Source organism: Schistosoma haematobium, chromosome ZW (genome assembly GCF_000699445.3).
Source record: "Schistosoma haematobium chromosome ZW, whole genome shotgun sequence".
NCBI classification, from domain to species: domain Eukaryota; kingdom Metazoa; phylum Platyhelminthes; class Trematoda; order Strigeidida; family Schistosomatidae; genus Schistosoma; species Schistosoma haematobium.
In genome coordinates this window covers 3,907,964-3,921,016 of record NC_067195.1, presented here as the reverse complement: position 1 = coordinate 3,921,016, position 13,053 = coordinate 3,907,964, and the positions used below count along the sequence as shown (strand labels likewise).

The window sequence follows — 13,053 nt, the reverse complement described above, 5'->3', positions numbered from 1 at the left end:
AGTTTGTACTATAAGTCAAATACTTGTAATTATCATATTAGAGTAATCGAATAAATGCACCAATAGAAAATTCACAAAATAGTGAAAGTTAAGGCAGATAGAACTGGGTGAACATAAGTGAATGTATTACTTTTAGAATTCCTAATAAACGCCGAGTCAATTAGGGATGGATCCTCACTTAGTACAAATGCCACAACAGCGTTATCGTAACCATAGTGTTTGATTGAAATCCTGAACTGATCTAAGTTAATCCACTAATGAAAAACTAAAAGAACAGGTTTTCGGCCGTGGATTTCACATAACTTCATCAAATTTAGGTTCTTGCTCAAATGGTTTTATCGGGATAGAAGAGGCTTTCGCTTAACGGGCTTCCATATTTAGTAGTAGGGGGGCACTGAAACCTCCAGGCAGAAACTTAAGTATATTATTGATAAAAGTGGAAATATAAAAAATTTGGTGAATGATAATAAGATACCATCCATCCACGGTCGAACTAGTAGCAAATGCGTTTCAACGTTGTCAATGCAAGGTTTTCTCGAAAAGCATTTATGTCGCAGTTAGCGTAAAACTTCAGATCATAGGATACAAATATTCTTAGATTTTTCCCCAACTTGGGATACCTCTATAAGTGAGCTACCTAAGTTGTATTCGTAGTCCGCAAAATGTCTCAGATGGATCACTTTACACTTCGAAGTATTAAAGGCAAGTTTGTCGTAATCCGCCCAACTATGACGACGAGTAAGAATCTCCTGAAGTGTCAGTTTATTTCTTGATTGTCATCCCTAAAGGATAAATACAATAACGTTCTTCCCTTAGAGGTAACCAATACACCTCAGGTACAAATTTTTAGGGAAAAGGAGATGAACAACGGAAAAAGCGGCTCAACTTCTCAGTGAGCATATGGAATCCATCAACAAGACAATTTGAAAATCACGACTAGAAGCGCTGGCTTAAGTTTGTGAATCACTCACATCTTTGTTGTTTCAGATAACAACAGGCGGATCACTTTGATTACTGACGTCCTTATTCCACAGTAATGACCGCCAATGTATAAGGACCTACTACTTTGATACAAGGTACTAGTTCATTTAATATCACGTAGTCAGTAAAATTAGAGAAATGCTGTTAGCTTTCTCGTAATTCTTGATTGAGACATCGCCGTATGATAGATCATGATAGGAGTGAATCTTTCAATTTAATATCTGCTTTTTCTGGCGGATCATTCTGAGGAGTATCATATGGAAAATGAATGTGTAAAAACTTAATGGCAGTATGGTTGACACTGTGAGTGTTAACGTCTTCATACCGAAAGTCAGAGTAATTGTTAATTCTAAAAGATTGCTACATGTTGGAAACTTCTCCTGGCTCCTCTAGGTAAAGCCTAACAACTACTTCATTTCTCTCTAAAAGGATAATTTTTACAATTTTTTTGAATCGTCTGAATAACAATTACAATTCTTAAAAAAAAGAAGAAGAAATTTCCCTTCAGCAAATACCCTCTTCTGTTTAGAGATTGGTTAATGATCAGACACAAGAGAATCCTAAATTCTATCTTTGGGAGCAAACAGAGCTCTTATATGTCCAAGATCAAGGAAAATCGGGTTCTGATCTTTTCAGGAGAGAGTTAAACGGCTATAATACAAACAAATAAAGAGATATGATAATAACGTGTGACCGCTTTCGGAAGCAACGAGAATGTTTGTCGATATATTCTTCTGGATAACAATCAGATTCAACAAATAAGGTGCTTTTTATCTTTACACCGAAATTTTGTTTAAACGCACCATTCAAACTTGTTTCTATGTGTCTTGTCAAAGTCAAAACATGAAAGTTTACAAGTTGTATGAATTGCGACGTTATTATGCCAGAGTATCATCATTAGCATTTGCTTTCGACACTTTCGTGGTTCTTATAATTACGATAATACCATGGATCATCTCGTATGTAACGGGTTGTAGGCAAATTGTCAATTTCTTAATATTACACCAATATTTATTTAGTCATGTACATAAATTCTTATGCTTTCCCAGAGAAACCTCTGATATCGTTCGACGGAAACATGCTCCTTTTTCTCCAGAAGAGTGATGGTTTTCTTTATTATGATAACATACCACAAAAGGAAACCAACCATCTATTGAAATCTTCGCTTAGGCTACCTCAAATCAGTTACTACAATTCTAAAAATAAAAACATCAATGAAGAAGTGGCAGTTAATATTAATATCAAGTTTCCTCTGTCGCCGTCGGAAAAAATAATTGGTCTCACTATTGTACTATTGGTTGATGTTACCTTGTTGGTATATTCACAAGACATTAATTTCAGCTAATATGTTTTATAGCGTTTTTACAATAAACTAGAAAAGGTTCCAGTATTTATAAACAAAGTTTTTCGGTCACATACTAGTGGATTTCTATATTCTGGGGACCTTTTGTGCTTTCGGAAATACTTGTTACCTTCTACACAAGTAAGCTCATGCTTTGCAATGAAATTATGGTGTAGGCTAGTACTTATTATGAAACCAAAACGATTCCAAGCAAAATCTTTGAGCTATCATCAAACATCTCAAGAGCTGGTAAGTTATCTATCAGGTAATTTGCTTTTTTTTCTTCAGGATACTACTTACTTGAAGATAGAATAAGTGTACCTATAATACGCGAAAGTCTTTCAAGTACTTTTGATATAGAACTCTCTGTGTACTTCTCCTCTCTAAGAATCAGGTAAGTGTGCTGTGTATCTAATCCAGAACACTTTGAATGAATAACATACATTGTTTAACAAAGGCGTATCGGATAAATGCTATGAGAGGTGGTTTAGTGGTTAACACCTTGAACTTTCGACCACTAAGTCATGATTTCAGGCTCATTCCATCTACTTCCGTTTAGGTAGCCATATAGTATCACCATCCGTCACAATATAGACATTTCTCATGCCTTAACACCTGAAAAATGAATACCAACTTCATAAAGCCTGGTTTAGTTAAGTACACACATTGGTATCTCTGTCTTTCGAGAGTTTTACTGAAGTACTCGATTTTTTTAAATATTCCCATATTGTAAATTTAGAACAACATATATAAGCCAAGAATATTGTTTTTGATTAGATCCTCATCAGGCTTTACTCTAATATACAGTAATATTTATATGCATATACGAAATTATTAAACCAACCAAGGTAGTTTATAAGTCAATGATAACAGTGAAGACGATTACATAATAAGTGAAACGTGAAAAGTACGATTGATGGTGTGACAACAGATGCATTAGTTTTGATAAGAATAATAAAGGCTCAAATCAGTGTTACATAATCGGAAACAGGTCAATGATTAGAAAAATATATAAACTGGGATAACATTTATAAAATTACGAGATGACGTAATAAGAAATGTTCAGATAATTGGACCATGAAACTTATAGTTGAGAGAAAATAAAGTGGTAGGATGGGGTGAAGAAAAGTAATAGACGAAGAGAAAGTTTGAAAAAGAATAAATAAATTCATTCATTACTTAAGACCAGGGGAGAGATAAGGGTGTTACAAATTTCTTCTGAACACAAAAACTTGGCTTGTTGGCTCGGATTCCTATAGCTTCTGCTATGTGTAAGAGACGAGATCGAACACCATAAGGGAAACTAGTGTGAATACGATAAATAACTTTGAACGACTTGTTTCTGTCCACTATATGACTGCTATCGATCAAGTGTGATAGAACCGAGCTGCGTATTGTTATGACGTAACCTTTTCCTAACCACGAAGGGAGGTGTTCACCAACTAGTTGATTCAGTTGCCTGGTAGTGTGTCCAATATATACTCGATTTGTCGACTTAAAAGTCTGTTGATCAGTAACATGTGGTACAAAACTCTTCTTGAATTTATGATGACATAATACAAAAGGCAAACCAAATCTTTCACAATTAATCTCTTATCTCAATATTTATCTATTCTTGTTGCCTTTTTCCTCCCGTGCTACTTCAGAATATGAATGTTCTAAATTTTGCATGTGTTTAGCTTTTATGAGTCTTTAAATTCATTATCATTTTTAATTGGTAAGTAATAGGTATGATAAAAATGTTATGTATAGAGCCAGTATTCCTTAATTGACCAAATAATCCCTAGCAGGATGTTAGGACACTGAGAGTAACTACTTTTTGAATTCTGTCTTAACAATTTTGGCTGAGAAACAAACAAGTAATAGAAAATAAATAATCCATTTTAGAAAAATCATGATCATGAACATCTCCTCTAATTTTTCCATCATATTTATGATTGAGAAACGCTTGCAGGAAGTTTATTCAACTAGGTCCAAGTTTGATTGGTACTTGTGAATAAAATGTATAATCTTTAAGAAATCCATTCCATGTATACGATTTTCATTTATGAAGTCCCATTTAGTTTCACAAAAAAAATCTGTGTCAATAGTAAATTATCTATTATATTAGTGAATAAGATACCTGAAGAAAAGTCTTGGTTGTGATTTGCACTTGATTGGCTGAATAGTAAATGAAGAACACATCGTTTGAGTGACTTATATTTACCTTATACAATTAAAAATGACTTAAATGATAAAAGGTTATTGTTCTGCATGGTAGAATCCGATCTTCAGTTTACGAGATTAGTCATATCAAGTATTCTATATGTTTGTATCTATCCAGTGATCCGATCAAGGTCAATAGGATTGAAAATGTTTGATTGAAATCACCAACCAATTGGAATCGAATGAAGATATAAGAAATATTTTATAAAAGTATAAGCTTTATGACATTATTGAAGCATTTTCAGCTGATGATTTGTAGTAAAGATGATTTTCTGGCTATCGGTTTCAAAATGTTAACTACTTGAATTTCTCCAACTTTGCTATAATAATTCATTTCTAGTTAATGCATTTTATAATTCCTTGCATAATATATTATTATTATTAATATTGTCTTATAGTGCTAATCCAGGATTTTGGTATACCATCAAATTTGCATGGGTTCAATATTTATCAATTGGTTTAGTGATTTTTTATTTAGCTGAAAAAATGAGAGGATACATTTACGATAAACAAATAGTCAGAACAATTGTAAAGTCAACCATTCCAAAATCTTTGGATCAATGAAAATATCTACTTTGTTTTCATTTAACAATGAGTAATCTATAGCGTGGAACGACTTGGTCAATAAAGTGATGGATATCTTTGTATTACCTTTGAAATTTACTTTTGCCGATTTACTTTTAGTCGGTGAATACCTACGATCCCAGCAAAATTACTTAATAAGATTTACATATCTCACAGCAAGCGCATAAATATCGAACAAATCTCAGCATATAATTTGGTTGACATTTTCAACTCAATGGCTTATTTACGTATAGAATCTTAAAACTAAATGGCGAAGCTTGCTTGAAAGTCTAGTTAAATCACAAAAAATAGTATACACACTGGGAGTGTACACTTTAGTCGTGAGGTTTATGGGTGTTAATAAATATGTGGGGTGTGAATACAGGAAAAACAAATATTTGAAACGTGGAAAAAAGAATAGCAAAGTACACAGCTTTTTCGAACAGGAATGACTAAATTTCCTGAAAATAAAGTTTATTACAGGTCTTGAAAACGGTGAGATCGTTCACGATGGTTCAGGCTACAAATAGTGACTAGCACAAAGTAACCAAACCATGAAAGATTGAAAAATTCTTTTTCAGGTAGAATAACGAACCAAATTATCGAAAGAGAAATATAAGCGGATAGGATTATTAGTTCGATGCAAAAAAGCGATATTATTTATCATTTATAATAAGTAATATACCTCAATACAAAAAGCAAGGACGAAAACACGTGGGAATAAGTGTATATTTTCAGTCATAACCACGTATATTATATTAATAAGTTGCTCGAATAGATTATCAGAAACCACTGTGAACTAAACCAATCACGCTCAAACTCATAATTAAATGTAACAGCTCTCTAATCCAGTTCAGACATGATATCCAACACTAGAATGAAAGTTTAGTCCAGGTTTTAGTAATACAAACTTTTACTACGGAAGCAAATTATAACCGTTTTCGAACAGATACTGCCTAAAATGAACCCGTAGCCGTAAGTTATAACTTTCCTTTTGAATCGATGAATACCGTGAGCAAGTCTCAACACCAACAGTAAGATGCCTTATTTATATAGTTGATGAATACCTTGGATGAACAAACGGAGTGGTAGTAGCTAGTGGTAATTTCTACGAATGCATTTCGTTATTCCATATGCACTTAACAAGAAAGTATGGTGTAACTGAACAAGTTCTCTTTCTTTTTACTTGGAATTTGAATTCATGTTGTTTATTATAATGTATAAAGACGTAAAACGTATTATGTTAAGATCATAGTGTTTGATTCGACTTGGCAAACGTACAACAGTTAACTGGAGACTTATGGGTTCGTGTGTAGTGAACTATATGGTTCTGATTGTGGAGAATTATTTGGCACTCTTAACATCGTCGACACCAGCTTTAATTACACATAGATAACACTTGAAAAGTTAGACGATGGAACGGGGTGTATATAATTTATGGACGACCCTTGAGGGGTTCTGTAGTGACTTTTAGAAAATTCACCTACTTGCTACGATCAAAAGATGATCATAAATTAGTGTGAGGAATTAAAATAAGAATTTGAAGCTAGAAGTTAGGTCTATAAATAACAGTTAGGATTTGCATCATGAACAAACGTCAGCTATAATGCGAAAATGCCAAGACTTGCTATCTTTAATTTCATTAGTTCATCCATCAATTACAGTCTCACCAAGATGTGTTGTTTCTAGTAGGACATGTATGACGAAGTGAAGTAGAAAGGCTGACAGTGGAAAACATAGGCGAAGTCGTACTGCTGACTGTAGAGGGCTGTGACAGCAGTAAGGAGTTTCCCTCGAACAACTAGAATCTGCGGCGATGCTGGCTTTTCACAAGGAAGGAAGGGGTTAGAAAAGGTCGACCCTAAAAATGTCACACCTCACCTTACCTCACAGATTTCTGTCTCCGGCGGTAAGCCCCTTTAAAGAACGGAGCTAACACGTCAAAAACCTCTCACAAATAGGCCATGCGCGACCGGCCTCAAGCAGTTGCCCCTTGGGCTCTGCGGTCACGCTCCCAGGTCGTCGAGACCAACACTAATCCGCTTTCCTTTTCAGGTTCTTCAAGAAATACCCTTCCACGGTGTTGGCAGCCAGGAAGTGATATCAGCCCTCATACCCGTAACAGCACACGAGACCAAGTTGGTCACATTCAAATCCTTCCTGCTTCTAATACCACTCTTATCTCCATGACTAACCCTCCTCACATCTCTTTATAATCTCGCACCGCTAGGGCAAACGATTCGAGTACGCGGAACGCTATTCCTGGTCTCCTGAAACCACGCTCTAAACTACACGTAGGAGCTTTTAACGTCCGAACACTGTACCAAATAGGACAACAGGCTTCCCTAACTAGGACTCTCGAATCTCGCCCCATCGATGTGTGCTGCGTCTCCGAAACGCACATACAGGACCCGACTAGTGTCATTCATTTGACCTCGCCAAGTCAAAGTAACGAACCAACTCGACACACACTTCGTGTATCTGGAAGCCCTGATGCTGCTTCCCGTGGCCTCGCCGGCGTAGGTATAGCATTGAGTCCTAGTGCAGAACTAGCTCTCTTAGAGTGGATCCCAGTAGACAGTCGCTTGTGCGCTGTTCGACTAAACGGAAACAGTAAGAACTCGGGAAGATAGAAACACTCGTCGTCTCTGCCTATTCTCCCACTGACTGCAGCTCAGATGATGTAAAAGATGAATTTTGCAGAAAGCTTTCTGACCTTTTCCAAAACGTTAGGCGCTCTGATGTAGTAATAGTGGCTGGTGACTTTAATGCTCAAGTAGGTAAACTAAGCGAAAGGAGAAGTCAGCTGGGTGGATCTTATGGTGTCGTGGCTCAAAGAACAGATAGTGGCGACCGTCTGTTGCAACTACGCTCAGATGATCGCCTGTTTCTTGCAAATACTAACTTCAAGCCTAAGGAGAAACATCTTTTAACATGGTGACCCAGAATTCATCCCAATGTTGGACCCAAATAGATCATACCGCCATCAGCCACCGGTGGAGGGGCTCGATAGAAGACTGTCACTCGTTCTGGAGCACATGTTTAGACTCAGATCATTGTCTTGTGCGATCGCGTATTTGTCTGCGTCTTACTGGACGTAGGAAAGACGATGCAAGGAAACCTCTTAGAGCCCTACTTAATGATAGTCAAGCTAAGAGTATATTTCAGGAACAACTAGAAAAACAGTTAGGCAGCCATGTAAGTTATTCCCAACCCGAGGCAGCTTGAAATGATATCCAAAAAGCTGTGGAAACAGTAGTGATATCTGCTAGTAAGGTAAACCAGAAGGTTAGGGAGCAACACTGGATCTCAGCAGCATCTATCTCAATGATAGATGCTCGGAAACTCATTCAACCTGGCTCTGAACATAATGAAGAGCGGAGTCAGCTTAAGCGCAAGCTGATAAGAAGTCTACGCAATGATCGCGAACAGTGGTGGGTAGCGAAAGCAAGAGAGATGGAAAAGGTAGCGGCAATAGGTAATAGCAGACAATTGTTCAGACTTGTTAAGGAAACCGGTATTAAGAAACCGACTGTTAGCGAAACACTCTCAGAGAAAGATGGACATATTATACATTCTCAATCCAGGAGATTGGATTGATGGGCAGAACACTTTAGGGATCAGTTCAACTGGCCTTCAGCCACACTTCGGTTTCCCACGATCTCTAGTCAACCTGAATGGCGAGTTAATGTAAGTCCTCCGACTCTTTATGAAGTTGAAAAAGCCATAGGAAATCTGAAGCGAGGGAGATCAGCAGGCCCTGACAGGTTTACTCCTGAGATTTTTAAGAATGGTGGTCCAAGATTAGCAATGAGAATAACCGAGGTCTTAGGTAGAATTTGGGAACTGGACGTAATCCCATCTGACTGGTCTCAATCACTGATTGTGCCAGTTTTTAAGAAAGGACAAAAGTCCTCTTGTGACAATCAGAGAGGAATCAGTTTGACAAATATAGTATCCAAGATATTAGCTTCAATAATACTTCGACGCCTAACTAAAGCTCGTGAAGAAAACCAGGCTGGTTTTCGACCTGGACATGTTTGTATAGACCAGATATTCACACTACGTCAGGTCCTAGAACATAGACACACAATTGTAGTATTTCTCGACCTTAAGGCGGTATTTGACTCTGATGATCGTGAGGTTCTGTGGCCGTGTTTGTCACTGAAAGGAGTACCAAAGAAGTATATTAACCTTGTAAAGGCTCTCTACTCAATCACAACTGGTCGAGTGAGAGCTTATGGCGAATTGTCATCAGAATTGATTACCTCAAGTGGTGTTGGTCAGTGCTGTCCACTCTTTCTATTCTTGTTTAACGTGCTTTTAGAGACGACACTTTCCTCATTTGAATTTCCAGGAGACCCACTTGTTGACTTAGAATATGCTGATGACATAGTTCTATTTGGCAAAGACACTGACAAAATGCATAGTCTCCTGACCACCGTAAGCAACAATGCAAGCATGTCCGTCATGAGATTCTTTCTTTGAAATGCAAAATGTTACTACAGGATTGGGTTGCATCGTTACCCGAACTAATGATAGAGAGTGAAGTAGTTGAGTGTGACGACCGCTTCACTTATCTTGGAAATCTCATCAGCCCTTGCAGTCTGGTGTGTGACGAAATCTCAGCACGAATACAGAAGGCTCGACTAGCTTTTGCCAACTTGCGTCATTTATGGAGTAGGCGAGATATCCGTCTATCAACCAAAGGACGTGTTTACTGCGCAGCAGTTCGTCCCGCCCTACTTTATGGCAGTGAAACATGGCCAGTAAGGGTAGAGGATATTCGCAGGTTACTAGTATTCGATCATAGTTGTCTTCGAAACACTGCTCGTATATCATGGGACCATCGAGTAAGTAATGCAGTTGTTAGGAAACGGTTTCTAGGTAAGGATGGCAAATCAATTGATGAGGTAGTGAAACTTCATCAGTTGAGACGGCTGGAACATGTATTACGTATGCTCAACCGCCGACTGCTTCGAAGTGCGATGCTCAATGGTATAGGAGTAGGTTGAAGGAAAGCTAGGGGTGACCAGACCAGAACATGGCACAAATCCATGAAGTCACTGACAAGTGGTCTGAGTCATGTTGGTAGGTGTAGACTACCTGGTTGGGGACCTCGAGATGATAGCAACCGATGGTTAGAGACCCTGAATGACATGGCTCAAAATCGTTTGCAATGGTGTGCGCCGGTGCATCCACTCTTTGTGTTCTCCCAAATTCTAATCTTTTGAATCCTCCATGTCCCTTTTTTTCTCTTTCCAAATTTATTTCACTGGATTATACTCCTTGAATAACATCTTCAAAGCCTAATCTTTGCGATTACTGCTTATACTCTTACCACCTCTACTACTACTACTACTACGAGATTTGAATTGACAACTGCATCTCTGTGCTAACATGGTGTGGCAACTCGAACTGATGTACTTACGTACGAAGTTCTACGTTGTTCTGACTGAAGTACACAACTCTTGTGAACTTCGTCATAAGCTCTTATTCGACCAGTAGTGTTTGAGTAGAGAACTTCCACAAGGTTAGTGTACTTCTTTGGTATACCTTTCAGAGACAAACTCGGTCACAAAACCTCTCGGTCGACAAGGTCAGATGCTTCCTTGCGTCCATGAAATTGTCCGCCGGTATGTGTGCCTGTGTTCCAAGATCTCATGAAAAGTGAATATTCAGTCCATACATGCACGTTCACGTGTGAAATCATCGCGATTTTCCTGAGTTTGCTTTTGACGAGTTCTACTTAAGCGTCACGTGATTATAGATACAAATATTTCAAACAATTAGTCGAGTTGATTTGTTTGTGGTTATCACAAGAAGATTGCTACCCTTTTTTAGGGTTTTCAACTCCCCTAGGTGGACCCTCAGTATCCACCAACCCGGTTATAGTTCCGGAAATATGCTTTTCATCCTCTCAATTTCGTAAACAACACCCTCACCACGAGAAGGCAGCGAGTAGGACTTCTTTGGAAGTGGATGTATATGCATAACCGTGTGAGAGTGTTTCGAGACGGAGAGTTGACTATCTCCACCCTCGGCTATACCAAGGCATTTGAAGGCATTCTAGTCAATTTCGAGCAGTAGAACAATTAATCACAATTATACAAATCCAATTTATTTGTTACATAATAATACTCAAACTTGATGATTGAACAATGGTAAATCAGTGAAAATCTTAGTTGAAAAGAAAGAAAAAATTCAATCTAAGAGATTGGAAATCGAAACACAATTCTGTTTCTATTTGTTATCTATCTGTTATTTAAAAATGTAATCTTGTTTGAAAATAGCTTACATAAACAAAATCACTTTTATGTATGCAACTTTTGATATACACCTTTGTTCTGAACGTGTCAGGTTAATAGAACACATACAATAGGTTATATATAACATCAGAATCAGTATTGTCTGGTCACAAAGAAGTCAGATAATGAGGAATAAAATAATAAACAGCAAATAGAATTGTATGCTAGATCCATTCACTCCACTCTCATTAGTGTTCTTATTTGACAGAAAAATTCGACTCAAAGTCCTATAGGTGGCACTGCTGGATAGTGAAGATAACTTTGCTGGGTAATTCTGATGGTCGATAGATATCGGACAAATCTACCACTTTTTTATAAACCGGATGAATCGAATTTCAAATTTAGGGTTCATTAAAATATTACGGGGTTACCTAAAGTATATTCGCATTACATCTATTTTCAGAAATGTAATCATTTAGAAGAAAAATAAACCTGAACATACATAAAGAAGCAATTGTTTGAAAATAGCTTACATAATGAATGAGACTATAATTTATGAACGACTTTTGAATGACAACGCTAAAATGATCTTGTGAGTGTTTACCTACTTACTTACTAGGGCTAAACGAGGGTTATATAAAACAGTTTAAAGAATAAGGATTATATGATTTACAGTTGATTGTTAAGATTAGGAATTAGATTTAAGGTAGTTTCATCACGAATTGACATCAGCTTTATAATGCCAAAACTTTATTTAACCAAAATGGGTGAATGAAATTTCGGGGGCTGAAATCCAAGACCTGTTCTTGTAAATCTGATTGATCTATCCATAAATTATAATTTCGCCTACATAATGAACCATATCCATTTAATAAATAAGAAATGAGGAAGAATTGCTGGAGGTGGATAGAACACACATTGAGGAAAACACCCAACTACATCACAAGACAAACCCTCACACGGAATCCTCAAGACCAAAGGAAAAGAGGAAAATCAAGGAACACATTACGCCGGAAAACGAAGATAGACATGAAAAAAATGAACAAGAATTGGATGAAACTAGAAAAGAAGGTGGAGGATAGAGTGGGTTGGTGAATGCTGGTCGGCGGACTATGCTTCATTATAGGAGTAACAGGCGTAAGTAAGTAAGTAAGTAAGTAATAGGAATGAAAGGGAAACAAGTATTTGAAGTATTTCTTTTCTATTATATTACATTTCATTTATTATATGTAGGTGTACCACACCATTGTTCAATGAATTCTTTTACATTTAAACATTCAAATGTTTTATTCATTTTTATTATATACAAAAATTTATTCCAATTTGTTTGAATAGCAGCTCTTTTAGATGGTTCAAATATAATACCATTTCTAAGTATTGGATAACCTGTAATAATACATGGTAATGAAGATAAACCAATATTAGGTGAATTTAATGAAGCTATATAAACACCTCTTTCATCTTTTGGTAATGTTTGATCAAATTTATGATCCATTGATATAGCTAATATCCATTCACGTATTGATTCATGTTCTTTATGTGTTGTATAAAGATGTTCTGGAATAGGAACTTCCATAGGTATATCAGTACCCTGAATGAATATACAAATAAGAATTATTATCAGATGGGTTTTATGGATATTATAGTAATTTCAATGGTTAAGATCATGAGTCAGTTGAAGCTAGACCACTATGGAAAATCTGGAAGCACTGG

At 36.8% G+C, this 13,053-nt stretch overlaps 2 protein-coding genes across 3 annotated transcripts in view; one reads left to right on the top strand and one right to left on the bottom strand.

Moving 5' to 3' along the window:
• The first annotated feature begins 1,788 nt into the window (after positions 1 to 1,788).
• On the top strand, positions 1,789 to 7,239 carry MS3_00002612 (uncharacterized protein). 2 transcript variants are annotated; one of them, XM_051210213.1, is made up of 6 exons: positions 1,789 to 1,954; positions 2,001 to 2,296; positions 2,339 to 2,464; positions 2,500 to 2,572; positions 2,612 to 2,717; positions 4,927 to 7,239. In XM_051210213.1, exons 1-6 carry the CDS (start codon positions 1,825 to 1,827, stop codon positions 5,090 to 5,092), a joined length of 897 nt encoding a protein of 298 aa, XP_051070182.1. In that variant the 5' UTR covers positions 1,789 to 1,824; the 3' UTR covers positions 5,093 to 7,239. The 2 variants fall into 2 exon arrangements, with proteins under 2 accessions (XP_051070182.1, XP_051070183.1); XM_051210214.1 differs by having other exon boundaries at positions 4,647 to 7,239.
• A 3,993-nt stretch (positions 7,240 to 11,232) lies between these two features.
• MS3_00002610 (uncharacterized protein) overlaps positions 11,233 to 13,053 on the bottom strand; it is a 42,203-nt gene continuing 40,382 nt past the window's right edge. The window contains exon 13 of the mRNA XM_051210210.1: positions 11,233 to 12,931. Within this exon, the coding sequence (XP_051070181.1) occupies positions 12,557 to 12,931 (375 nt within the window). The 3' untranslated portion in view covers positions 11,233 to 12,556. The remainder of the gene's footprint in view (positions 12,932 to 13,053) is intronic.